The sequence below is a fragment of the Cupressus sempervirens genome, chromosome 6 (genome assembly GCF_028749045.1).
Source record: "Cupressus sempervirens isolate cs-2001-9-10 chromosome 6, ASM2874904v1, whole genome shotgun sequence".
NCBI classification, from domain to species: domain Eukaryota; kingdom Viridiplantae; phylum Streptophyta; class Pinopsida; order Cupressales; family Cupressaceae; genus Cupressus; species Cupressus sempervirens.
Genome location: NC_143123.1, coordinates 346,073,550 through 346,100,805, shown reverse-complemented (window position 1 = coordinate 346,100,805; position 27,256 = coordinate 346,073,550). Strand labels below are relative to the sequence as shown.

The 27,256-nt window shown below is 36.5% G+C and overlaps 1 protein-coding gene across 2 annotated transcripts in view; it reads left to right on the top strand.

Moving 5' to 3' along the window:
* The window catches only part of LOC149552547 (T-complex protein 1 subunit alpha), a 95,341-nt gene extending 68,935 nt beyond the window's left edge, over positions 1-26,406 (top strand). Inside the window, exons 12-18 of one of the 2 annotated variants that reach the window (XM_089788120.1) lie at positions 20,533-20,667; positions 20,789-20,893; positions 21,043-21,171; positions 21,270-21,373; positions 25,442-25,532; positions 25,630-25,749; positions 26,117-26,406. In XM_089788120.1, the coding sequence (XP_089644246.1) occupies positions 20,533-20,667; positions 20,789-20,893; positions 21,043-21,171; positions 21,270-21,373; positions 25,442-25,532; positions 25,630-25,716 (651 nt within the window). In that variant the 3' untranslated portion in view covers positions 25,717-25,749; positions 26,117-26,406. Of the gene's footprint in view, positions 1-20,532; positions 20,668-20,788; positions 20,894-21,042; positions 21,172-21,269; positions 21,374-25,441; positions 25,533-25,629; positions 26,040-26,116 lie in introns of those variants that run through there. The other variant, XM_089788121.1, reaches the window with a different exon arrangement.
* Positions 26,407-27,256: the final 850 nt, after the last annotated feature.

The following is a 27,256-nucleotide window of genomic DNA, read 5'->3' as shown; positions in this document are numbered from 1 at the left end:
CCATTGGGATCAAATCCCCATCTTGCTCTATACCATCCTAGATGATACCATTCTAACTCCTCCGCAACTGCAAAGGCGACAAGATTGGGGCAAATATCTTGCCTATTCCAAATGAGAAGGTGATCCCTATCTCACCTTTAAGTTTAATCATCTTGTCATAATGCTCAAGTTGTCTCAAGTTGCCTAGCCAATTCCATCAAAACTATCTTGTTGGGTAGGTACCTTGGAAATCTCTTGGGACAAACTGTACTTCTTGCCACTCTAATATATGAGAATTGCAGAAATTGGATGAACCAACTCCCATACTTCTTAAGTTTTGCTTCCACTTCTGTTGAGAGCCTCCTAGCAGGTGTCCCTTGTAATATCCTTATTGTCTTCATTGCAAAGGCGTCATAAAACATCTTATAATCTTTGGTGTTGTGTAAATGAAGCTATGGATAGCCCTCATGCACCAAACATTGCCCCGAACCATTGCCAATCACTCCAAAGGCCTTAAGTCCAGGATTTTCATAGAGTCTCGCAATTAGATAGAAAATGTAGGATCCCTTGTAGAATTGCTTTTGAATTTGTATTGTCCTTGAGCTACGCCCATGATTCGGTTGAGAAGCACAATAAGGTCGCCATACTCTAATTTGAAATCCGACTTGGTGAGCTTTGATGACTTGGTAACTCCTTTCTTGCCTTCGTGTAACCAATTTTGCTTTAGATGAATGAAGTAGGCATCCTGATTATCCTGAAATAACTTGGCCGCTTGATCCATCATTACCACTGTCAGGCCGTTATTACCATTGTCAGGCCTTTATGCTGGGGAATAGTGAATACTTCTTGGACCACTTGTCCGCTGATGGTAGCCAACACTCTCTTCCCTTCATCAAAAATGATGGACTTGGTAACAATATTAGGTATTCAAACGAGAACAAGAACTACATCTAGTGAATGTGCTAATCTCTATTTGTTATCTCAAATTGAACCTAAATCATATAAAGAAGCTAGTATGGATGAGTTTTGGGTTAATGCTATGAAAGAGGAACTAAGTCAAATTGGAAAGAATAAAACTTGGGAATTAGTGCCTAGACCTAAAGATAAAAATGTAATAGGTGCTAAATGGGTCTTTAGAAATAAACTTGATGAAAATGGAAAGATATCAGGGAACAAGGCTAGATTGGTTTGTAAGGGTTATGCACAAATAGAAGGTGTGGACTTTGATGAAACTTTTGCACCAGTGGCTAGAATTGAAGCAATTAGAATTTTTCTTGCATATTCAGCTTTCAAGGGCTTTAAAATGTACCAAATGGATGTTAAAACGACATTTCTTAATGGATATCTTGATGAAGAGATTTATATGGATCAACTTGAAGGATTTGAAAACAAAAACTATCCTAATCATGTCTATAGGCTTAAAAAGGCTCTTTATGGTTTGAAACAAGCTCCGAGGGCTTGGTATTCTGGGTTGGATCAGTATCTTATAAAAAATGGCATTAGAAGAGGTGGTGTTGATAGCAATTTGTATATATATTGTACATGTGATGATGTTTTCATTGTTCTTGTTTATGTTGATGATATAATATTTGGATCCAATGATGATGCTTCAAGTCAAGGTTTTTCAAAGCTTATGCAATCTGAATTTGAAATGTCCATGCTTGGAGAACTATCCTATTTTCTTGGGTTGCAAATTTCTCAGTTGGAAAATGGTATATTCTTATCCCAAACTAAGTATGCAAAAGAAATGTTAAAGAAATTTCATATGGAAGATTGTAAGCCTATGGGAACACCAATGATAATAGGATGTAAACTTACTAAAAATGATGATTCTCCTAATGTTGATAAAAGTACATATAGATCCATGATTGGTAGTTTACTATATCTCACAGCTTCAAGGCCTGATATCATGCATGCAGTATGTTTGGTTGGAAGATTTCAATCTTCACCTAAAGAATCTCATGTTATGGCAATTAAAAGAATTTTCAGAGATATTCAGGGTACTTTGGATTATGGGATTTGGTATCCTAAACATGATGATTTCAGATTTGTTGCTTATACTGACTCAGATTGGGTAGGTTGTCTAGATGAAAGAAAAAGTACTTTAGGAGCAGCATTTTTCTTGGGTAAGAGGCTAGTGTGTTGGCATAGTAAAAGGCAAGAATCTACTACACTTTCTACTGCAGAGGTTGAATATATAGCCGCATGTTCTTATTGTCAACAAGTTCTTTGGATGGTTCAAACTTTATTAGATATGAAAGTAACAATTTCTAAACCAGTTCCTATCTATTGTGATAATCAGAGTGCAATCAACATTTCTAAGAATCCAGTTATACATTCACGCACCAAGCACATTGATGTTCGTTATCATTTCATAAGGGAACATGTCTTGAATGGTAACGTTGAATTAGAATTTTTTCCTTCTTCAGATCAACTTGCTGACATATTTACAAAACCTCTCTCAAGAGCTACATTTGAAGGCTTAACAACAAGATTGGGGGTTTTATCCCTCTCTTCTATTGCATAAGTTCATAAATGAGTGATAGGTTTCAGGGGGAGCATATTTTGCTTATCTTTTTGTTACACTAAAACCTTGGTATATCTCCTTTGTCATTGATGTCAAAGGGGGAGAGAAATGAAGATGTCTACATGTTGGATATACAGGTACACGTGGATATACAGTTGGAAGTTGGTATTGACATCAATGCCAAAGGGGGAGTATGTTGAACCCTTGGTATTTGGTCTTTGATTGTTGTCATTGATGTCAATAATGAACATATTTTGTGGCTAACATCATTTAATTATCTTATTTGATGTCCTTCAATATTGTTCAAAACATATTCAAGAAAAATTTAAAGTGTTATACAATTAACACTTAATGTTCACATTGTTTTTGAAAACGAATATAAAATAAATTGTTTTGGTCTATTAGAAAGTCGACAAGCTTTTTTATCAGATAGACCCCAACTATCATACCTTTTTGGAAAGGTCTCGGAGTTAGCTAAAATGGGTCTTCATTAGTTTTTGCTTAACACATGTATGGAAGGAGAAAAGGTCTATTTATCAGAAACGGGTACCAAATTTTTATGACAATTTTGGCAATTTTGAGCGGTTTTGGTCTAATGGAAGTTTGGGGTATGTAACTGCCTCCAAAATTTCGATTTTCTTGGTTTATAAGTAGATGATACATTCCTCTAAAACATCCAATAGGTGGTTTTGATAGAAGTTGCAGAATTGGTGTGGAATTCTTTATAGACCAAATAGTTCGCAGACAGATTTTTAATAGCAAAGAAGAGGGTAATGCTTTATGTTTCTATTCTCATATTTGTGATTTGATTTTTATTGAAGAAGTTTATAAGATGTAAAAGAAGTGTTATATATTGCTGCTTCATTCATTCATATCAGTATTTGATTAGATCTTTTAATAGAAAAAAAAACTATATTTGGATATTGGATGTTTTGAGGAGAATAGAAGTATATCCTGCATTGTGTTTTTAATAAGAAGTTGAAACTAGTGATTCATGATTTGTGTTGTAATAGAGATGATCCTCTGATTTTATATCTCATTTGTTCATTGTGGAAGTTGGTGCTTCTTGTATTCATGAAGTTGGTGCTTCGAGTGTAAGGGATTGGTGTTCCTTGAAATTGGTGTTTCTAAAACAAGGTGTTGTGCTTCCAAGAGTTGTAGCTTTAAAAGATTTCCCAAAAGGCCAATAAAGTTTCAGATTCAAAGTGGTTTTTTACCCTAAGGGGTTTTCCACGTTAAAATATTGTCACTTTGTTATTCATTAACCATCTTGCTCATGTGTTAAATTTTTATAGCTTGTAATTGTTTCAAGTTTTTCAAAGTATTTTAAACCACTAATTCACCCCCCCCTCTCAGTGGTGTTTGTATTCCAACAAGCCAACACTCTCTTTCTTTCATAAAAAATGATGGACTTGGTAACAATATCAAACCGGGATGCACACTCCATTACCAATTCCGAACAAGACAAGGTAGGAGGGAAAGCTACCGCATGTACAATTCCACTCTTGTAGATCTTCTTTGCCATGGGGATTGTCCTTCCTTCAATCTATCCTTCAACTGTACCATGTTCATCGTGCCGATATTGGTGTCACTTATTCGCCTTACTTTCGAGAAGAAGGTGGTCTTAGGCATCATTTCTTCTTTGCCTTTTTTGGTATTCGTTCCTTTTGGGTTCTTGCTTGCACTAACATCTACCATCCTAAACACTTATTTCTGCCCCTTCGTTCTAAATGATATGGACTACACTTAACAATCTCCAAACTTCTTTCTATCTATGGAATCTAGCTTATTTTTGCCTCTCCAAATCTTATCTCTACACTTATCAATCTCCAAACTTCAATCTTAGGGGTGAGACTACCACTTATTTCTGCCTCTTCATTATCTTATGATGGACTGTACTTATATCTCCCAACTTCAGTTCTAGTGTGGTCTAGCTTATTTCTGCCTCTCCAAGTGTCCTATCATGAAATCTACACTTATATCTCCCAACTTCAGCCTATCAATGGAAATGATGAAGGATGAAAAGTGCAAGAAGAAGATAAGGGAAACGAACCAAGGAAGAACAAGGAATAAAATCCGCCTTTAAATCCAATCTTCACCTCTAAAAATAAATGAGAATTTTACCTTAAATCTGCCTTTACCAATAATCGGGCCTCTTCAAGTTCAGATCTGCTCTCAGAAAATTTAGTCACTCTCCAAAATATGATGCCCTAGCAAATGAATTGCTTGCAAAAATCTGCTCCTCTTCAAATTTCGACCTTCTAAATTCGCCCACAATTGCCAAAATTCAAATCTCAAATCGCCTTGCCTCGTTGCCAAACAACATTGCTATAGCTGGAGGAAACATTTGCTGCCCTAGGAGAAAAATCAGATCTCAAAAATCACTGCCAATCTTGCAAAAATCAGATCTTCTCCAAAATTGCCTTAGGGCAGAAATCGCCCAACTCCAAGGAAGAAATTGATGCTCAAAAATGGAAAATCAGACCTTTGAAAATTGACAAATTCACTCCTTTGGAAGAAAATTGCTCAACCAAGCAAGAGGTGGAAAAGAATGAGGAAATAAGAGGGGGGAAGCCCCTTCTTATTTCCTCCTGTTGATCTCTAGAGTGGGCCGACCTGCCTGCAGGGAAACAAAATTTAAGTTAAACCCCCAAAGATGGTCCAGTTTTAAATGAAACATTAAAATAACTAAGCCCTATGGGAAAATTGTCTCATTTAATTGCCAATTTGATCCAGAATTGCAAAATAGAAATAAGATAAGCCTAGGAGATGTCAAAATTTTCATTTACAACATTTTGGCAATTAAAATATCATTAAAATTGAATCTAACAAGCCAAAATCAATTTTCAATTCTAAATTACTAGTTTTCTTTAACATTTCTAAAATCCTCTAGGCAAAATTTCAACCAAATTAATGAGATTTTGAAATTTAATCTAATTTCAATTTTGTGATACACTTTCAATTTTTTAACAAAATAAATCCTTTTCCTGACACTTGAAATTCAAACTCTAAATTCAATTTCACTATCAAAATTTCTTTTCACCTAAATTTTTTCAAGATATCCAAAACAACTAAATCCACAAATTCATTTTGAAAATGCTCAAGCTTATACAGTTATATCAATTTTTTCAAAAATCCATCGAAGTCCAAAATTTGAAAATTTATTCTGCCAAATATTATTTTAACCATCAAAAATAAATGTTGTTGTTGAAACCTGTTTGGCCAAAGGATAAAATTACATGCTCCAAATTTTTGCCAAGCCAATCAAAAAATTCCCAAAATCCGTGAAAAATGCCAAGGCTTACCCGAAAGAGGGGGTACCTAAATTTTTTTGGGGTGATGGTGTGAAAATCTCACAACAAAAGTATCGCACAATACTCATCTAAATTATCGCTTGGATCTTCGAAAAACCTGTCCGGGCGGACAACGGGTACTTTTCGGGTTGACCGAAAGTTTTCAGGAGGTGTTTTGGCTATACCCTCTACGGTGTTCTTGAATACCTTGGAATTGCATTTTGATTTCAGAATGTTTTAGATTCGAAATCGTTTGCGTCCTTCCTGATTAGTCGTTTTGGTTAGTAGTGTTGTTTGGAGATCCGTTGGTGTTTGGATGTTTGTTTAGTCTTCTGTTGGGATCTTTGTGATCCTAGTATGTTGTATGTTGTGTGCATCCATACTTGTTTCAAAAAAAATTGTCTTGGCTTATATTTATCCTTGTTCCAAGGATCTCTAGGCTGGGCAATACAATACACCCAAAGCCGAAAGGGTCAAGCATTGATGGGTAGCGAGGAGAAGAGAACCCTACAAGAACAAACATATGTCAATATATGAAAGTAATAAAATGATAAAATTGTATATACCAAGTCAGCTCATGGTATTTAGTAGAGTGGTGGGATTGATACTCTAGTATTAGGATGCTCAGTGGATGGACAAGGCGTTCCATGTCTATTTCCAGGTAGGGAGGGCCTCTCTCGTTAAAGATTGTGTGAGATAAGTAAGGTCTGAGGTTGGGCAGTTAAGCCCCTGACAATGTTTCCCTCTGCACAATATGTCACGACATGCACCAGACAAAGATTAATTATGCATTCAAACATTTGTTGATAACATGTATTTTACTTTTATGATGTTTATACAAGTAGTAGACATGATGGATTGATTTATATCATCGATTCAATTATTTCCTTTAATGAAAGCAACTTTTCTCGTCAATGTAATTGGTAGCCAGTTAGATCGTTTGATCTTCTAACTGAACATGGAATATATCTATATGCAAGAGATAGATTTATTTGATGGATTGTTATTTCAGTCTTTCATTTATGTGAATAATAAATATGAGTGTATTTTCTAACTGAATATTATTACCATAGTTAGCAATGGAAGGAAAAGGGATGACACAGTGGTATTTGATGCCCTAAATGATACAAAGGCATTTGATGCCCTAAACGACACTTGTATTTGATGCCCTAAATGATATAATGGTATTTGATGGTAATTGTCATTTTGATAAAGTGGTATAGCTAATTATTTCTAAGCGGTATTTATTGACTAACTTGGGTTTTGTAGAAGCATCCCTAGACGGATTTCGGTTTTGAATACTATGGTATGAAGATTTTAAATTCATTGATGGTGTTTTCAACTGTTAGTTATGAAATTTTCATTAATTGATTGTAACCATTAATCTCATTCACATGAACATAACTAATATAACTGTCTTCCTATGAATATGAAGTAATAACTATATTTCTTTGATATGCTAGTTGTTAGTTAAGACCTGGGAAAAGTGGTTGTTACATGAAAGATCTGTATTGGATTGTGAAGAAATTAAGACAATAAAAAGATATGTAGTTTATGATTATATCTTTGAATAATATGGATCATGAATTTTATGTAGTTAATATTTTGAGAATAGCGAATGCTTTTGGCATTGATCTGGACATTTCTCTTATTTTAGGTTGACTCTATTCTTTATTGTTAATCTCTCTTAAACAAGATGGATGGAGAAGCACCGAGATGATGAGAGATTGCATGCAAAGTGATGCAAGATTGGACGAGAGCGAAAGTGACGAAAAATGGAAGTGGAAAAAGGAAAAAAGAGGAAAAAGGTCATTTCATTTTTTAAGGCACATAGGTGGCATAAAAAGAGAGAGGAATAAAAAAAGTTTCAATTCATTTCGAGGTGTTTAGATGACATTTTAGAAGTTTGTGGAAAGTTCCTTAAAATGCTTTAGGCATTTATTTACATAATGCATTTAATATTTGTAGCTAGGTAGTTACACCTTATTTAGTGGTTACATCTACTCTATTTGCATAAAGAAAATGTAATTTTCTAATTGGCCCACATGGTGGTGTTTAATTGTAATTGGGTGGGCATTTTATATTTGTATCAAGGTAGTTGCATCTACCTTTTATCCCACATTGGTTGTGCTTCTAATATCTTGGGTGGTAAGTACTCATAAAAGCAAGGCATATGAACACTTGTAAGCAAGCTCTTGAGGTGAAAGATCTTAGTGTACAAGCTAAGCTCTTGGTGTGCAAGCTCTTGGTGTACAAAGCTCTTAGTGTGGAAGCTCTTAATTTTTAACTCTAATTGTAAGCTCTCATATTAGAAGCTCTCTCATATTGTAAGAAGTTGGAGTTCTCTCATCTTGAAAATTTTGTAAGGAATTTCATGTATTGATGCATGATTTGTAAAGCATTTTGTCTTCTTTGTATCTCCATATTGTGTTGTCTTTGGTTATGAGTTGGTAAGAGTGGTGTAGCCCTTTGTCAGTGGTATCAAAGCAGGAGTTCTTGAGCATGTAGACAAATCGCCAACTAAGAGGCAGTTTGAACCAAGACCTTGGGTTGGGTGAAGTTTTCCTTAAGAGGACACGAGTATGAAAAAAGATGATGATAATTCTTTGATGTAGGAAAGAAAGATGTTGTAGAGTTCCATGCACATGGTACAAAAGAAGAGGAAGAGGATGGATATAAAGAGATTCGTGAACTTGAAGTTGATGAAGATGATTTATTAATGAAGATTTCAGCAGTAGAGGCAAAGTGAAATACCTTGGTCGAAGGTCAAAAAGTGAAGCAATTATATACCTTGTTGAAGATACAAAAGAAGTGAACAAAGTAACAGAGATAATTTTTTACAAATCATGGGATGCTGAATTTTGAGATGGATTTGAAAGATATTTATAATAGTTTACATGAGGATCTTGTAAGCAATGAGTGGTATGCAAAAGGAGATTTTTATGCTATTGAATATTTTATTATAGGCACATTAAATCCAACAAGATTGGAGGAAAATGGGAGTTACACTTGGACGAAATTAATTGCAAAATCAGTATTGTCAGCAGCAGATAATTGTTCCGGCTAGACATTGGAAGAGAAAAGAAAAAGAAAAAAAGAATGTATATATACCAGTAGCGGATCCTTCATTTTGTGAAACCATATTCACAAAAGTCTTTCTACCTCGCGAATTTGATGCAAGAGCATCTTGCATCAAAAGAAAAGGGGGAGCACAATAAAAAAATAAATTAAAAATTGTGGAGAGAGAGTAACAAAAGTAGAATCGGAAAAAGAAAAAAAGGAAAAAAGGACAAAGAAGGTCACTCATTTTTCAAGGCGCATAGGTGGCATAGAAAGATAAAAAAGAAAAGAAAAGAAGATTCATTTCATTTATCAAGGTGCTTAGATGACATTTTAGAAGTTTGTGGACAGTTCCTTAAAATTCCTTTAGGCATTTATTTACACCATCCATTTAATAGTTATAGCTAGGTAGTTACACCTTATCTAGTGGTTACATCTGATCTATTTTCATATTGGCCCACAAAGGCAATGTAATTTTCTAATTGGCCCATATGGTGTGCTTGATTGTAATAGGGTGGACATTTAACATTTGTTTCAAGGTAATTGCATCTACCTTTTATCCAACATTGGTTGTGCTTGTAATATCTTGGCTAGTAAGTGCATATACAAGCAAGGCATAAGAGCATTTGCAAGCAAGCCCTTGAGGTGAAAGATTTGAGTGTGTAAAACCTTAGTATGCAAGCTCTTCATGTGTAAGCTCTTCGTGTGCAAGTTCTTGGTGTGTAAGCTCTCAGCGTGCAAGCTCTTGGTGTGTAAACTCTCATATTGGAACTTTCTCATATTGTAAGAAGTTGGAATTACCTTATTTTGGAGAATTTGAAAGGGATTTCAAGTATTAATGCATGATTTGTAAGGCATTTTGTCTTCTCTTTATCTCCATATAGTTATGTCTTTGGTTATGAGTTGGTAAGGGTGGTGTGGCCCTTCATCACAAAGTCATGCAGGCTGAAGAAATGAACAAACATGAGGACTTTGTTTACAGTAATGGAACTATGTTGATGGCACACAACTTCATTAGAGAGGGAGAACCTTTACAAATTGTATTTGCATTCAAAGGAAGAAATAATATTCAGAGGGAGCTTGTGTGGTAGAGGGAGAGTGCCAAGTCCCTTGCAGAGGATCAGCAAGCTCATGTAGCAGTATGAGTAGAAAATCTCCTTGTTGATCAGACATTATAGTCAATTCATTTATGGTGATAATCAAAGTTGAGTATGTTATCCTTGTTGAGAGGGAGTCTCAACATTTAGATGATCTTTTATGTGCTTTAAAGAGTTCCTCTTTGTGAGGGAGAAGTTTTAGGTGCAATCACTTGTTAATGAGTATTTCTCCGTGAGGGAGAAGTTCGGCGTACAATACCTTATTAATACATTCTTCTTTGCAAGAGAAGTCTGAGGGGGAAGTCCTTGTTCCACCCTCTAGGAGCAGCCATGGCGGATGTCATGTGAGAGACTCCGTGACTTAGTTTTTTGTTCTTTCGCCCTCTAGTCATGGTGAATGCCATGTTGAGAAGACAATATTTAGTTGAGAAAATATGTGGTGAGAATTTGTAATTGACATTTTGGTTTGCACCTCCATTGTGCTTGTCAGGTTGAGACACACTATGACATGTGAATAATTTTTCTCTTTCTAAGGAGTGTAAATGTTTAGGTGGCTGCAGAGATCTCATTCATACCTGTGGTGGTTCTACTATGCATCTTCTCATATATTTGTGTCAATGGTCCTTTGCTATGCATCTTTGAGAGCTCCTTATCAAGCTAATGTACGGGTCTGTTGTTCTATATCTATTGTATCTTATTGTGGAAGGCTCAAGTTCACTGGTTAAGGTTAACAGCATCATTTATTATTACCGCTTAGCTTCTTTCCTGGTCAAGTTTCCATTTAAACACTTGGCACCTAGAACTTATGACTTGGCATCATTTTTTTTTTTCTCGTGTGTGGTTCAAAGTCACACATTATTGGAAAATGTTTTTAAAGAGACTTTATCATGCGAGTAACGGTAGTCTTTTGGCATTCTGCTAGAGTATCTTAAGCTACCAAAAGCTCTGTGTGTTGTGAGAGTGAAATAGAAAAGTGTCGTACAAGATATTATATACATTGGACAATATTATGTCTGTTTTTCTGAAGATGGGTGTTTGATATGGCTATCAATAGATTGACATAATATTCTTCAGATAATCTGAGAAAAGATCATGTGCATGGTCAGTGTGCATTTATTTTGTTAGTAGGAAAGAGATAGTTTTGTTTTATGCTTTCAGCAGCAGAGCATTCTCTATGTAATTATCGTGTGGTCGATTGTTTGGTGCTATGATAACAGCCTTTAAGAAGAAGTCATTCATCTGACTTAGCTTGTGAAGCACTGTACTGTATATTATGGTTACTAATAAAGGATATATCTTGGGTGTGGTTGGGTTTTCCCCTCAAGTAGAAGGGTTTTCCCAATTATCTCTAGTGTCCTTGTGTTTCTTGCTTTCTCTATTATTTATTTATATTATTCTGTACTTTCTCTGTTATTTATTTTTATTATTCTGGTTCGAATACTTATTGGGTCACTTTTTCACCCTTAATGATATTTGAATTCTTTGGCCAAGATAGAACTTTGTCTTCTTGGAAGGTGATTCAATGCCCTTGATCAGCAAGACCGGAGATAGAGACCAAATTTCTTTTTATACGAGGTACAAATAAAACATTCTTAAGTTAGAGAGTAATACCTGAATTTATTTGAATTGAATATGATTCAATACTTTTAACCGGGTGTGTAGAGTTGTCTCCAATGGTTACTTCTTCAGAGGAGTATCCTTCGAAGCTTTCAAATTTATCTTTAAAGGCTGTGATATGACGTGATGCTCCACTTTCTATAATCCAAGTATTTTTGTTGCAGTTCAATTCACTTAAGAGTGCAAGATAAAATGCGAAGTTTTCTTCTTTTTTTATCTTTTTCTTCTTTGATTTCTGCTAGAGCTGCTTGAATTTTCTTCGTTCTGGACATAAGTTATGAGTGTGACCAAATTTGTCACATTTGAATCATTGTAACTTTTACCAATCCCGTTTCTTGTATGATTTGTTGAATTCCTCTCTATTTCATTTGAATTTGCCTTTATTTTCTTTATTGTTGGTATTAGCTTGAAGAGCTTGAATGTCTCCCTTTTGATTTAAGCTGATTCATCTAGAAACTAATCTTGATTCTTCTTGAGTGCATTCATTTTTAAGTAGTTCAAATTTAGGAAGATCAGGTCGAGAGCTTAGACCATGAATAAAAGTTTCCCAAGATAGTGGTAGTCCTTTTAAGGCTATAATTCTAAGTTCTTTGTCATCTACTTGACTTCCAATAGTCGCAAGTTGATCTTTCAACTCATAAATTCTTAAGAAATAAGATGTAATCGATTCTCCATTGTTCATTTTGATATATAGAAGATCTTGCTTCAATGTTAGCAATCCTAGTGTTGTTAATTTCGAAAGTATTCTTAATTGTAGAAAACATCTCAAAAGCTGTTTCAAGACTAGATATAGAGGGGAGAATGTGATCCTTCACAGAATCTATAATAATCTTTATGGCTTTATTGTTGTGCCTCTTCCATGTTTTATCTTGATCATTTTCGGGTATTGGATTATTTGACTCTATATATTCTTCTAATTCCATCTCTCGTAGTACAATCATAACTCGAATTCTCCATGATGCAAAATTTGAAGCTCCTTCAAGTCTATCCTCTAACCTTACGTGATTCACCATTTTGAATTGAAGATAAATATCTGATATTAATAATTCTGAGATCAGGTTTCTCTATTAGGATGGCTCTGATACCATGTAAAGGTTGGAGGGATCTCTGATAGAGATAAACTAAATTTCTTTTGATGTAATATCAATATACTGATATAGAATTATCAGTACTGTATATATATGAACATAACTGGATCTGGTTCTGATTACTAATAATAACAATGTGCTCTTGATATGGTATGTATATTGATAATATTTCTGATCACAGTTCAAATTGTATATATCTTTGACAGGGTTGAATGTGGCAACACTATTACTTGTTTATTATCGCTGGAGAAGAGCAGATCATGCCTTGTGATTGATGATGCAATTCCTCCAGCGGTCGGTGATTATGTATGAGGAAGTAGAGGTGCATATTCCTACGGGATATGACTATACGTGGCCAATGGCCACGTAGAGTCATGGCCCTATGGGGTCATGCACTTAGGGCCATGCACTTCTAATTAACTGTTTCAATAAAAAACTAATATTAATCAGGCACTGATAACAAATATGATTAAGTATATGACGATTAGTAAACACATATTTTATATATATAAACAAATATGCAAACTTCACTTCTTCTGAAGCTATACATTAACAGAAGTTGCCAGCTAAATCTGGTTCTCCAGTTGAGAGTGAATTTGTGTTTAGGCAACTAGTGGGCAACTTAATCTATCTCACCACCACAAGACCTGATCTGAGCTTTTTGTAAGCTACATGTCATGCTTCATGACTTTGGTATCCTCTATGGATGAACCAAAGGTCCGAGACTCATTGGGTATACAAATTTGGTTCGGGAGGCTTTGTTGATTGCAAACAGAACACTATTGGGTATGTATTCAGTTTGGGCATAGGTGCTATCACTTGTACTGACAAGAAGCAACAAATAATATCTCTTACCTTGATAGAAGCTGAATCGAGAAAACAGTCAAAGGAGCTTGTGAGGCAGTTTGGCTTCGAAGGATACTTTTAGACATCCAAATGTCTCAAGCAAGCCCTTCACCTCTCCTTTGTGACAATCAAGGGGTGCTCAAACTCTCCAAAATCTAGTCTTCCTATAGTGGAGGACTAGACTGTTGATATTCTCAACAAGTCTTTTCTACTAGAGAACTTTGTTAAGTTTGGGGGACTCCTTGGTGTAGTTGACAGATTGAGCATTAAGGGAGGGTATCAGAATAATATCTTGTTTATTGTTATTCTAATGGTAAATATTGCAAGTCTAGTAAACATTAGAATGTTTCTAACATTTTTTTTATTTTTTTGTTATTAGATTGTTTCTAATAACAACATTATTTTTTGCAATAGAAACATTGTCTTTGTAAGCTATATGTGAGCATCTTGCTCATTCCTTATATCATCCAATATTTTATCAATTACTTGTGTAATAACACCTATTAACTTGAATGCAATGTTTCTTTCTGAAATATTTCTGGTCTCTTTTCATCATATGTATGATATTAGATTTTGGTCTTGAAAACGAAAAGAAAGATTGGGCTGATCATGTTGAATGGGATCATATGTTGTCATGATTTTGAGGCATACCCAATTATTTTTGTTAAATATATGTTCATTTGTTTATCTTAATTCATGAATTGTAATTGCCTTTTAATATAGTCTAATATGCAGACAAATCTCAAAATAGCACCAACAGTCAAGTTGTGAACAATATAGCAATGCTGATGCGGGTCTTCTACACATGTCAAACATATCTGTGTACTCAGTGCCTTAACAAATTGCGATCTCTTAGGGTGAAAGGACCAAACGTTTTACATGCCACAATCTTAAACATTTCTACAATATGATTCAAATGTTTTCTTTTGTGGTTGTAGATACAATTAGGGTGTTTGTTGTTGTTGGTAAATCTATACTGTAGCCAACAGGTAGAATAGTATCCGAAAGGGCACGTGATGGTTGAGTCACCCCTTCGGGAAGGTATATGTACACCGTCCAGAATTGACTTCGGCATCAATCATATCGAATATTGTAGTATCTTCTATATACATGCAAATAATAAAAGGAATACTTCTGTGTTACATGTTCTTCTCTATTGTCTGAATGCATTAAATAAACTGTTTACCCTGTACGGTAAACATTTGGCGCCGTTGCCTATAAGGACTAGGTGCTATGAATGCCGAACACATTGGATAAAGATAGAAATAAGAATCTAGAAGACGACAGCATATGTGTGGCACGGGAAATATTAAACTGCACATAGCAAAGCGACTGGAGGCACAAACTCCAAGAACTCGTCGAAGGGTATGACAGTGGTGTCATAGGAGGTGACCACGGTACCGCGGGAGCATTGATGAATGGAGTGCAATCGCCAAGTTGATTAAGGGAGAGGTTGATAAAAGAAGCCCGAGAAAGGAGAGGGGTGATCGAAGGAACAAAGGAAGCATTGGCAAACTGGTGTTACGCCAAGGGGAAATCCAGAAGGAAGGGAAAGGACCAACACGGCTTAGAGTGTTGAAGGAACACGAGCGTGGGGTGAACTCTTCGTCCTTGATACACCTGATGAGCAAATACAATTTGGTCGAAACAACCAAGTCCTTGAGGAAGCCTTCATGCCACTCGAGAATGTAGGTGTCAGTAATGCGGGTGTTTAGAGTGGTACGAGAGTACAGAACAACATGGATACTGACAACAGCGCACAACGAAAGAAAGAAAGGGTACCAATGGCTGGTCCAAAGGAAAAGTTACCAAAGTTCGACAATGATGGCACGGTTGACCCAATCAGACACTGCAAAACTTGCGAAATGATTTGGACAACGAATGGAGAAAATGATCATGACGAATGGGCAAGGCAATTTCCAGCCACTTTACGAGGTGTAGCAATCCATTGGTTTTTTGACACCGATCCGACAAAGCTAACCACATGGGAAAACATAGAGAAGGAATTTATTACAGAGTTTCACCTGCTATGCGATGACAACGAGATAGTAGCAGAAATCTACACCACAAAACAAGGAAGAAATGAAACAGTCTGTGTATATGCTAGAAAACTAAAAGAATTAGTAAATAAAATGGAAAGTAAACTAGTAGACGAGCTGAAAAAGAGATGTTTCATAGAAGGACTACGCTCGGAGTTAAAAAGGAAAATGAATATTGTATCGCCATTGTCGTACACTGAAGCGTACAATCGAGTGATGAACTTAGAGAGTGAACAGAAAACAAAGAAAAAGAAGAAAAACAGATCATCCGACTCGGATGAATCCTCTTTTGAGAATAGCAGTAGTGATGAAAAGGGCAGTAAGAAGGTCTGAGCTCTCTAGAAGGATATGATCAGGATGATGAAAGAGTTTAAGAATATGCAGAAAAAGAATAGCCAGACCAAAGAAAACGAGCTATGGTGCACAAAATGCAAGACAAAAGGTCACACTAAGGGATCCTGTCTGAAGAAACAGTTCTGTGATAACTGCCAAATTGCAGGACATTCCACAAAGGAATGCTTGTTCAATATGAAAACAAAAGGGCATCAACAAGTGCTCCTGACATAGGAAGCATCCATGTTAGGAGGGAACGGAAACACAAACAATGACAGTGCCACCTCGGGTGGGTACAGAAACAACAGAAGGGAACAAAACAACAACACCAACAACAACAATAATAACAATAATAATAACAATAATAACAATAATAATGGGGACCGTAGTCGGATTTAGTATGATGCGAATGGTCGACCGATGGTTCAATGTCGGGCATGCAACTTGTGGGGCCACTTTGCACGAAACTGTACAACGACGAAAACACCACAGTTGTTATGCAGATGGTGTGGTCTTGGAGACCATGAAGATGCCAAGTGCCCAAAATTGAAATCAGGAGTGAATTTGATCAGCATCGAATTGGGAATGGATGAAGAGGAAGTCTTGGAAATTACACGTAAACAGGCAAAGTTGTACCCAGACCCGACGGAAGAAGAAGAGACTGGAAGAAGCATGGGCAGAAATTGAGAAGGGGATGCAGACAGAGAAATCACAAACGGAGAAGGGGGACACTGCGGGTACCTCAATGAGGAACTACGTAGAACATAATATTATAAGGCAGATATTACAAACTGAAGTGCCAGTAAAATTAAATGATCTGATCCTCACAAGAGCCCAACTACGAACGAGACTCATAAACATGGCTCTGGCTGCTAAACTACCAAAAGAACATAGGAAGGAGAAGGGAAGCAGAACAAGCGCAACAGATCCAATGCTGCTAGCCCTCACATCAAGAAGGCATCCAACGGTCTTAGAAATGTGTATATTGGGAACAATCTTCTTAGACACAATTGTGGACGGAGGTTCGGGGGTAAATGTCCTACTAGAAGATACCTGGAAGAAGTTGGGACAGCCGACAATGTGGCCACCTACGTTCCAATTGCTAACTGCAGACCAACATGGCATTAAGCCTATAGGGAACCTGATGTCACAACCAGTAACGATTGGAACACAACCATTCCTACTTGACTTTGTAGTCATCCCGCTAAAAAGAAGGGGATATGACACCATTCTTGGACGAGGATGGCTCGTACAAGCAAAGGTTAAACATGACTGGAAGAAGAATACACTATCAATGGAGAGCAGAGGACGGAGATTTATTATTGATTTACACACACAAATGGTTGGAGAAGAAACCGGATCGTCTGATTCAGAAGGAGAGGACGAACGTAAGAAGCAAATGGAACCGGATGAGGAAGAAGTCCTATGCTTGGAAGGTGGATCGAAGGACGACGATCTGGATTCAGTAAACGGTCTATTCCACTGGCAGATGGAGGATTACGAGCTCTTTCTGAGTTGTAATATGTTAAGGGTCGATGAAGGTGAGAAAGAAGAGGAAAATGAATGTCCAAAGGAATACAAAAAAGTGGAAGAAGGAAAGGCGGTTATGGTTGAAGCTGAAGGGAAGAACATACCGTGTGAATCCAACAGAAGGAAAGATTCCACCGTATGGTACACAATTAATGGACCGCGTAGAAAGAAAATGTTATGTCGCACCACTGATTTAGTAGAAAGGTACTGGTAGCAAGGGAAACACATTGCACTCTCTGCACAGGAAACGAAGAGGAAAGACTTAATAAAAACTTCAGCAATACAGAGTGAAGGTTCTAAAATCAAGAATACAATTATTGACGACGAGGTGTGGCAGTTGACGAAATTCATGGTACGAAGTTCGAGGATTGCGATCGAAAACAAGCTTGGAGATATGGAAAGTCAGAGTGAGGAATGGTATAATTTAAATAAACTTGATGAGCGACAATTGTAGGCATAATGGGCCAGGAAGGTTACACAGAATAGACAAAAGGCATGGCACGACAGGTACTTGAAGTTGAACAAATTTCAATCGGGACAACTAGCGCTGAAGTATAATGAGTGCAATGAGATCAGACCAAGAAATTTAAAATAAAGTGGTTCGGGCCATAATAAATCCGTGAAGTGGGCGATAACATAGCAATAAAATTATGGATGCTCGACGGGAAGAAAGTAGTCGGTTCAGTGAATGGGTTGAAGTTGAAAGTCTATCATGAAAGAAATAACACACCTCCGTGGACGAGCAACTGAGAGATAGTAAAAAAATAAAATAAAAAAATATCAGTGTATATATGTAAATTAAGTGTAAAATAAAATCTTTTTATTTTTAAGTTGATAGACGTAATAAGATATAAACAGGAGAAAATTAGTCAAAGGAATCATTTCTGTACGGTACAGCTAGAAAACCAAGGAATCCATCACTGTACGATAGATACCGTACGACTACCAGGAAAAAAGGAAGACTATAAAAAGTGTTGAACAGAGAGTATTTTGAGCAGTAAACATCTGGAAGACCGTATGACCGTACAGACACAATGAGAGGAAGAAGGTACCATATGGAGCATTGAGGAGCAACAAAAAGCCATGAAAAACTATACCATACAGTCCATATAGAAGTAACAAGGATGGAACACTAGCGGCTATTGGTAAAGACCGTACTGCAATAGCGAAAGAGGGACAGGAACATCGTACGGCAGTAGTAAATCATCGTACGATAGGGAGAAAAGGGAATAACTATACGATCTCACATCATAACCTTGGTAAACCACCGTACGACATTCATAAGGAAGTAGTAACCGTACGGCCTAAGGAAGGTACAAACTCAAGGAGAGCACAAGTTAACACATCGTACAACCTTAAGGAAAGCACATGGACTATACGGCCCTGTATAGGAGATGACAACTGATCAATTGTACAGCTAAATAAAAGAATAGAAATTCCACAGGCGGTACATGATACACTGTACGGAAAGGGAGACAGAGAAAGGAGGCAATAGGAAGTAGATCGTACAACACTAATGAGTAACACAAGTACTGATTAGTCATACTCTGTGGTGACCGTACAAAGAACTAGAGGCAGTGAATGGTGTAGTTGTACACCGTACGACACAGGCATAGTTAGTTATACAGCACAAAAGTCTGAGATCACCGTACTTGAAGGGAAGCAGATTGCAGTACACTAGTAAACACAAAAGAAGGGTGATAGTAGGTTCTAAAAAAAAACAAAAAAAAAACGACAATAGACCAAAACAGTTGAGAATGGAAAACGTATGGTACTGGAGGGATAGACATAAACAGGTAATGAAGAAAACATAAGCAGTTGGTAGAAAGAGTGTGGGATTGGAAGAAAATCACAAAAATGGTGTGTTCCATGGACTTTTTTTGTGGGTTTGAGAGTGCTAATTTGGTCTTGGCGATGCCCCCTAGACCCCCAGTCAGTCCAGTTATCAGTCGTGGGAAGTGTGACCAGTTGATGAGACTTGGAGTTGCTGCAGGCATAGAGTGTCTGCGTGTCAGAGGTGGAGAGAGCACTGGAGCAAGCCTTTCGAGAAGGATGCTACACTTTGAGGCATTCGGAGTAGGTGTTGGACATAGGGTTGTCTTGGTGGATGCATAAAGAGCTCGGGAGGAGCAGATCATCCAGTTGGAGGCAGTAGAGCGATACTTGGCTCAGTGTACCTAAGAGTTGGAAGCAAAGAATGCGGCACGGGTGGCTATCAAGGTCAGATTGGCTAAGGTGATAGTATTGTGTTATTAGAGGCTATAGATGCAACGTGTTTTGGAGACCAGTTTGGTGCAGGCACAGAACGAATGTGAAAGTGGTGTGACGAAAACAGATCTATCTTGTTATAGTTAGTTAGTTAATGTATTCCGGTTTGTTAATTGTCGTCTGGAGACAACTTTTATTTTGGGGGGAGTGATGTTGTTGATAAATCTATATTGTAGCCGACGGGTAGAATAGTATCCGAAAGAGCGCGTGACGGTTGAGTCACCCCTTCGGGAAGGTATATGTACACCGTCCGGAATTGACTTTGGCATCAATCATATCGAATATTGTAGCATCTTCTGTATACATGCAAATAATAAAATGAATACTACTGTGTTACGTGCTTTTGTCTATTGTCTGAATGCATTAATAAACTGTTTTACCCTGTATGGTAAACATTTGTGAACTTGTGCTGATTGGTTCTTGGATATGAACTACTTATGACCTGAAGGTCAGAAATATACTGAGCATCAAGTTAAACAGTCAAGTCAATAAATTAGTTATAGTATCCAATCACTGTTGCAATTGCAACATTGTTTTTATTGTTCAGTAGTTCATTCCTTAATATTGCTATATTCTTCTAACATTGATGAGAGCAGTTTTGAATTTCAAACATTTTGACTTGCAACATAGATGATCATTAAAATAATAAAACTGCTACCATGATTGGAATGATTGAAGTTATCCAATTTTCTGGAATTGTTTTATAGTAGTAGTACTGTAGTAAACCTAAGATTTTCTACTCCATTTTCAAGATTCCACTTCAGTATATTTTTGAAAATTTATCCATGAAAGTAATTATAGATGTTTTTCTTGTCAATGTATGTTTTTGCTTATTGGTGAATATTGGTTGTCTAGGTCCTGACATTTGCTGATATGGAAGGTGGTGAAACATTTGATCCATCATTCCTTGGTTCTGCGGATGAGGTTGTAGAAGAGCGCATTGCTGATGATGATGCCATTTTGATTAAGGGACCAAAAAGTTCAAGGGCGGTGTGTAAAATTATATATGATGCTGAATGCTGAAGATGTTTCTATTCCTTGGTTTATTCTTAGGGGTGTGAAACAGTTCCTTAGACTGACTAATTCTGAGGATACTCATTTGATGAATCAGGTTTCCATAATTCTAAGAGGTGCTAATGACTATATGTTGGATGAAATGGAACGATCTATACATGATGCATTGTCTATTGTGAAGAGAACTCTGGAGTCTAATACTGTATGATTCCTGCATTTTTAGTATCTATAGGTTCTTTCTGGTGTTTTCTATCTTTTTAATTTCTCTCTTTTGATACATCTTTATCTTCCATTCTTTGGTTTCAGAAGCCTTTCTTATATTATTTGGCTGTATTATTTTTTTCTCAACAGGTGGTTGCTGGTGGTGGTGCTGTTGAAGCAGCTTTATCTGTATACTTGGAGAATTTGGCAACTACTTTGGGTTCTCGAGAACAACTTGCTATCGCAGAGTTTGCACAATCTCTTTTAATCATACCAAAGGTTGCTGCATAACTGCTTTCTCTGAAACGTGCTTTTAATCTTAAATTTTAGTTGATGTTAGTCATTTTATACAAATACAATTTTTTTTTGTATTGCAGGTTCTTGCAGTCAATGCTGCAAAAGATGCTACAGAGCTTGTTGCCAAACTTCGTGCCTACCATCATAGTGCTCAAACAAAGGCTGACAAACAACACCTTTCAAAGTATGACGGAAGTTTTGGTTGTTTTTAATAATTATTATCTCCGTCCCTATGTGCAATAGGCATTATTGAAGTATAGCTGTTAGATGCCATTCAACATTGAAAATTTAAGAATTTGTTTGCTTGGGATCGTGTTTTGAACTTTCAATACTAGTTTTTACTAATATATGTGGATGGTTATTTATTAAAATTGATAACACATTCAAGAATCTAATAAACTAACAAGAAATCTTGTAATGCCCCGCTCGGAGATCCTTGGAACAAGGATTCAATACAAGGTAAGATAAAGTTTTTTTCTAACGAGTATGGATGTACACAACACTCAACAAATGAGGATCACAAAGATCGCAACGGAAGACTTAACCACAATCCCAGCAACTAACAAATCTCCAAATGCCACTACCAAGCTGACACACACAAACAAAAGAATGAAGACCAAAAACCAAAGATGACACAGAAAAAAGAATCTGAAGTTTGTCCTAGCATGGAAAATTAAGCAAACCAAAGGGTACTTAAAACACCAAATTGCATTTCCTGGAAACCAGCAGAGATGCCCCCTATTTTTTGCGTGAGGACAGCAACAAATAGAATTCTCGTGCGAGGAAGTACAACACGCTATGTGAGAAGTTGCCTTTTGCGTGAGGAAATGCACCAAACGGCACAAGGAAGTATTTGGCCCAGCAGCCAAAACACCCATAATTGGTGTGGGGTTTTGCGCGAGGAAGTACCAAGAGCTGCGCAAGGAAACCCAACACACCGCGCGAACTTTTGCATTCTCGTGCGAGAAAGTGCAATATCGCACGAGGATCCAAAATAGCAAGCCAAAAAACATAAAGATAAAAAACTAAGAAATGAATTTCCTCCACATCGGGGGGTACCAGATCTACAAATCGAGGCATAGACACTTGAACACTAAACTGCAAGACGGAAACTACAACCACCATCTGAAACAAAGCAGTAAAAGAATGTTTTGGAAGTAACATCGTAGTGTATAGAAACAACATTGCAATGAACTAAAACAACCAAACTAAGTGTGTGGTTCTTCCCAACCGTAATAGCATCATGAGACCTTGAAGGCCCTAGCCATCCCCCACGTGCAACATCCCAAACTACCAACTAGATAGTCGGAGTTGTCTTATAAGGGTGTCACTACTAAAGCGTAATAACATCATAAGAACGGAAATTTAACATGCTAAACCAAAAGCAATAGATACTCCTAAGCAGAGAACATCATCTAATCATATGCTAACGTCATAAAGAGGAAATACGTCAATAACTAACATCATCTACAAGATGATATACAAGCATTCCAATGAAAGCATGAATCACAAGAAAGCATACTCTAGAACCCGAAGTACCAAGTGAAAACATTCAACAACAATTGCACTAGGACAATAGACCGTCTTTGTACACTAGTCCCTACCAATGGTATAGGTAGCTACGCCTCCCAACTACGTGAAACCTATAGGTCCACTCCCGCTGTGCTGATGGAGATAATGATTTAACCACAAACACATAAAGAAAAAGTCCATGACTAACACTCATGCCATACAGTAATGATGATTGAAACCAAGAACATTAGAAAATGCAAGTACTATAGGTCTTGGTTAGACACTCTATGGGTAACTATGTAGGGGCTATAGTGGAGAGTAATACGCTTGGGACTCCCAAGCTAACCTAGTGCGGAAATGCTCTCAAGGAACTCCCTTGGAGGCCATTGCACTAGTGCAGAAACACTCTCAAGGTACTCCCTTGGAGGCCATTGCTGAGTGTTCTCGGAATCAAACTGTAAGACACTCGCCCTCGGATAAATCGAACATGCATCTCATTTTATAATCTTAATTTTATTACCGAGTAAATTAATTAGTTTTCACTTGTTTAGAACTTCTTCATGCCAGCCCTTTGGGAAATAGTCACCAAGGCTGCGAGAGAAGCCCCTCCACTGCCTACCCTACATACCCATACTCATCACACATTGAGTGCCCATAGGCATGCATATTCCCAACCCAACCCCAATGAACATGACTCCATTGAAATACAACTAGGAGTTTGGGTCTCGTAAGTCACCTGACAAATGCACGTTCGCATGTGCTCGTGTGTGGTGCACCACCATCACAAAGATCATAGAACTAAGGCTGGATGAGAACACAAGCAAAAATATCACTCAATCGAAAACAATACATGAGGACGGATGCGACACACATCCCAATGCAACAACAAAAGTGCAACCATGGTTTGACTGACATCCAAATGGATGATCTAGGTGTACGACCAACATCATGCCAAGAAAACTCGAGAGAATAGGGTGGCACGCAAAATGAGGTAAAAATCTCAAAAATTGGAAAAATCCAAAATAAAAACCCATTTGTTCTTTGGGCACAAAAGCCTCAAAAATCTAATAAAATTTGGGTTCAAACATTTTGTGCAAAAACGGCTAGCATAACGGTGTGAATCTCCAAACCCTCATCCTGAAAATTGGGAAAACGTTCATACCTGACCAATCGGGAAGAACCAACCGACAGAAACGGAGGGGAACACTAGTTCTCGGCCTCCAAACCAACAACTACTAGAAGCAATACTAGAAACGAAGCTGAAACATGAAAACGAGAAAGCCCTGCTTGACAGCCAAAAGGGCTAAAACGGAAAACAGCCAGGTAAAATACATAATCCGCAGATATAGCCGAAAATGATAGCAAATCAAGGTCTCCCTGAGCTGGATCCAACGAGTCTGTCCTCGCAAGGATCCCACGCTTGTAGCTCTCACAACGAATAAAAAACCAATCCTTCAGGAAAGGAAATTAGAAAAAGATCTCAATTTTCTAAATTGCAAAAGTGAGAAGTGAGGAATTAAATTCCTCTTTCAAAACTTATTCACTTTTCGAGTGAATAATTGATTAGGGCAAATAGCCAGTTAGACTAGTTAGACTCCGAATCGACCCAAACGAAAATAGACTATTCCTAGTAATAGGAATTCATCTATGGCAAAGCTGCTAGAAATTAAATTCAATAAAATTTAAAGCCCTAAAACCTTGAAACCAAAATTACAGAAGGCCTTAACAACTTCGCGACAATGCGAAATTCGCATAGACATGCTCACTAGTCTAATCACATAATGCAAATGAGTTCGGATTTAATAATCACCAAAAGGTTTAATTAAATATTTAATTAAGGATACGTCGACCATACAAGGATGACATTGGTAAAATATGAACAGTTGAATTACTAACTCCATGTGCCACTACTAGGGATATAAATCTTGCACACTAAAACACATGATCAAGTGCAATTGCATATAATATCAGAGCCGAAGCAATAAATGCATTAAATACCTAATTTAACCATTTACTCAATGATATTGATATAATCCACTTACATCACTCACATTCGCATAAAACATAATGAAGTAAGAAGGAAGTAAATATCTTTAGCATAAAATCCATTACATAACATAATCAGAGATATGTCCAAATATTAGATAATCAAAGAATGGCATCAGCATGCAAATATGATAAACTGAACAACATAGCAGTATAGCATCCATGATACTGAAATCAAAGTATAACATCCAACCCTCAGTTCATCTCAAATGAACCATAACAAGAATATCAGGAATTGCTCGAATCAAAATATAACAAGGTTTAGACTGCAAACACGCGAGGCACTACAAATCTGGTGTAACTTGAGGGAATCAGTCTTATGATAAGAACATTTATTGCTAACAAATATGCTTGTTGAAAATAAATAATATTCATTAATTTAAATGCAATTATTTATAAACCTTTTTTGGTATACTGTGTAGATTTGGTGTATTTTCAAATAAAATTTGGGTAGATATTTAAAGTGGACCACATTTAAATTAGTATAATATTTGGAAAAGTGTGTCAAACTAATTTTGTGAGTTTTCTCAAAAGCCTGAAGTTTTGATGCCTGCAGACTTTTACTTAAAATTACTTGATTTCACAGAGAAAAATGCCAGGATTCTTTAATGCCATCCTTTATCTTTAAATTTTCAAGGCATTTAAATCATTTGTGAGTTTCTTCCTCATATCTTTTTTGATGATTGATTTGCAGCATGGGACTTGATCTTATAAAAGGACAAGTGAGAAACAATCTTGAAGCAGGCGTCCTTGAACCAGCCATGAGTAAAGTTAAAATCATACAGGTTTGTGATTTTGTAAGTGATATAAGAGATTTTAGGGAAAATACAATTGTTTAAGATTTGTCACCCATGGTTTTAACTAATTTTTATTTGTTTGCAGTTTGCGACTGAGGCTGCTATAACAATTATGCGAATAGATGATATGATCAAGCTTTACAAAGAGGAAAATCAAAACGAAGAGGACTGAAGACTGCATTTTCTATTGAACACGTCTTGTTGTGTAATATTCTTTTGTTCCATGCTGAAGTAGTTTCTGATTTTTTTTTTGAAATTTCAATTATTCTTTTTATATAAATGTACCTTCTGCAATTTTGCCAGACCTCAATTTCCGTTTTCAAAACCATTTAGGCAGTTACAAGCTTCTTAGGTTTGTATAGTCGGTATATGTAAGATTTAGAATAGAAAATCAACAAATGAAATTTAGGCAGTTGCAGCCAACTATTTCCCCAAGAGTTCATTGTTGCATACAGCTAAATTTATTATCAGTATTACCCAGTAAATCTTGCCTTATTTGCAATCTTGTAAGTGATGTTTTGGCTCTTTCAGCAAAGCCTAATTGACTCAATGTCCTTTAACCTTTGTGCTAGGTGGATGTGTGAAGGAATACTGTTCAAAGAGTTTGTGCTAGGTGAAACGGAGTCTTTGCATTGATAAGTAGCTACAGTCTCACATTACTTTTAAGCATTCATGAATACTTAACATGTACAGGAATTTAAAATGGTGAAAGTAAATGTGCAGCGGTTGGAAAACTAAATAACCGACTTCTAGAAATTAAAAAAGTCATGTGACATGTGACCAGGAATGACCTAGCTTTTTACTATCACAATTTCCTGTGACCACTGATTGATCGAAACAAAGAAAAGCTTTTGCGTGCTCCTATTCAATTATATTAGAATGTATTGAATAATGCAGATATAGAACATTAATAATTACTATATGAGCTGGTGCAACACAGAATGTATACATGGAAAAGTAATAATAATATTTTGCAATTAATAGAACAGTAATTGACATGTAACTTGACCCCTGGTACATGAAAAACATTCCCATCATGGAGATACGTGTGGACAAGTCTCCGGACATTAGCAGACTTGAGATGAAGTTTCTTTGCGATACCCACGTTTCCCATAAACATCCCTCGAAAATGAGAAGACTTGAAGTTTTAAAAGTATATCACATAAATTACATTGAATTTGGAATGAAAATAATCGATACACGTAGGCTTGTAATTTTTTTTGTCCGTTGAATTTTACAAGCTCCCTTTTATGCTTAAATTTCCTTATGAGACCCCGAAGAGGAATGAATATGAAACAGAATAATAAGGGTCATTTTGTGCAATTAAAATGTATTCATCTGCATAATAACTAAAATTCATCTCCTATTCCCTGTCATTTCCTGAGGATTATAGTTTTAAATATATATTTTATCCTGATGATTGTTAAATAATAATATAATTAATTATGAAGGGTTCATCTCGTAGTTTTTCATTTCTAGAGGATTCTGGTTTTAAATATATTGTATAATGCTGGTTTTCAAATATTTTTACAATAAATAACTACTGTTTATTTTAAATTTAAATATTTATATATAATCTGCAGATTTAGTTTTTGAATATTCTTTACAAGTTTCTGGTGTGTTTTTTTTATAAATTATTTTTCCTTTCTTTGACATTCTTTACATGAAGTGCAAATCTCTCTCTCTCTCTTTATATATATATATATATATAT